At 66.4% G+C, this 1,899-nt stretch overlaps 1 protein-coding gene across 1 annotated transcript in view; it reads right to left on the bottom strand.

Annotated features, from left to right (window-relative positions):
* Positions 1-860: 860 nt before the first annotated feature.
* PHOX2B (paired like homeobox 2B) overlaps positions 861-1,899 on the bottom strand; it is a gene marked incomplete at both ends in the record, with an annotated part of 2,121 nt that continues 1,082 nt past the window's right edge. Inside the window, 2 exons of the mRNA XM_082760194.1 lie at positions 861-1,319; positions 1,664-1,851. Coding sequence (XP_082616320.1) covers positions 861-1,319; positions 1,664-1,851 — 647 coding nt within the window. The remainder of the gene's footprint in view (positions 1,320-1,663; positions 1,852-1,899) is intronic.

The following is a 1,899-nucleotide window of genomic DNA, read 5'->3' as shown; positions in this document are numbered from 1 at the left end:
ATTTATGACGATTATGCTCACAAACATATTCCAACAGGTAGGGAAAAAAAATAAAAATAAAAAAGGGAAAAAATAAAAAAAAAAGAAGAATGAGACGACATGCAACTGATAACAAAAATATATATCATTGCCTGAACCTGGTCTCTCTAAACGCAAAGGGAATGGAACCCGTGAGAACCTTATTTCTCCATAAAGACACGCCATAGAGACTACGAGAAGGGAAAACATTATTTATACGGTCAACTAGACAAGTCTGTACTGATATTAACACTATACAGCTGAGTCACAGAACACAGTCGTAGAAAGACACAGAAAAAGAGAAAGCATACCTGCCGACATTCAACTAATAGCTAGAGTTTGTGCCTCTTCAAATAAAATTAGAAAACCCTAACGGAGGTGCCTAAAAACTGCGTGGACCGTGGAATAAGAATAATTAAGAATAATTAATAATTAATAATAAATACAAGCCGTCCGCCGAGGGGGCCGGGGGCCGGCAGCGGAGAGACCCAAACCCAGCCGAGGGCCGGCGGAGCCAGAACCGCCCCGTCGGGGGGCGGCGGGGGGGCGGGAGGGGGGACAAGACACTTGCCCGCTCGGGCTGGCGGCGGGAAGGAGGTTCGTAAAAAGAAAACGAGGAGAAACAAAGCGAAACACCGGCGGGAGGCCTGCCGGGGAGCCCCCCCCCCCAAGCCCCGTCCGCCCCGTCGGGGCCCGCGGAGGCGCTGCGGGGCCGGGCCGGGCCGGGCCGAGGGGGCGGCCCCGGGGGGACTCGCGGGGGGTCCCTGCGCCGCGGGGCCGGGTCCCGGTCCCCGCTCAGAGCCGCGGGCGGGCGGCGGGTGCCGAGGGCCGTGGGCCGGCGCTCAGAACATGCCGCTCTTGACGAGGCTGCCTTTGGTGCCGCCGGGCCGCTGCAGCGAGGAGAGCACGCTGGCGAAGGGGCCGCCTAACGAGTCGGGGATGGAGGTGATGGGCCCGGGCCCCGGGGCCCAGCCCTGCCCCGGCCCCGCCGCCGCCAGCCCGCCGGGTCCCGCCGCCCCCTTGCCCGGTTCCCCCCCCGGGCCGCCAGGCCCCGCCGCTCCCTGCCCGCCCGCCGGGCTGGGGCCGCCGCCGCCGCCGCCTCCGCCGCAGCTGGGCGCGGGGTTGGGGTTGGGCCCGGGGCCGCCGGTGCTGTCGGGGTCGGTGCTCTTGGCCTCCTTGCTCTCGTCGTCGCGGGAGGCGTCCGACTTCTTGCCGGCCGCGCCGTTCTTGGCCGCCGCCGCTGCCGCCGCCGCCGCCCGCTCCTGCTTGCGGAACTTGGCCCGGCGGTTCTGGAACCACACCTGGGGGGGGCAGCGGGCGGGGAGAGGGCAGCGAGGGGGCCGGGAGAGGGGGAGCAGCCCCGTAGCCCCCGAAGGCAGCGCCCCGCCGCCGCCCCCCGGCCCCCGACGGCGCCCGCAAGGCGCCCCGACGGCGCTGCGGGCGGGCGGGAGGCACGGGGGGAGCCGCGGGACGGCCCCGCCGCCCTCCGCCCGCAGCTCGGGGGGAGCCCTCGGTACCCGGGGGGACCCCTCGGTGCCTGGGGGACCCCTCGGTGCCCGCGGGGGGCCCTCGGTGCCCGTCGGAGCGCCCGGTGCCCGTCAGTGCCCGTCGGAGCGGCGCCCCCTCGTCCCCCAGCCGCACGTACCTGCACCCGCGCCTCGGTGAGGTCGATTTTGAGCGCCAGCTCCTCCCGGGTGTAAATGTCGGGGTAATGAGTCTCTGCGAACACCCGCTCCAGTTCCTTGAGCTGGGCGCTGGTGAACGTGGTCCTGATCCGCCGCTGTTTCCTCTTCTCGTTTAAACCGCCGTGGTCGGTGAAGAGTTTGTAAGGAACTGAAGAAGGAAAAGAGGGAAGGAGGAGGAGAAGAAAAAGCTGTGAAT

This window comes from Aythya marila (assembly GCF_965140915.1).
Source record: "Aythya marila genome assembly, chromosome: 4".
Classification (NCBI taxonomy): domain Eukaryota; kingdom Metazoa; phylum Chordata; class Aves; order Anseriformes; family Anatidae; genus Aythya; species Aythya marila.
Note: the sequence above shows the minus strand (reverse complement) of the source record. Positions and strands in the feature narration are given on the sequence as shown.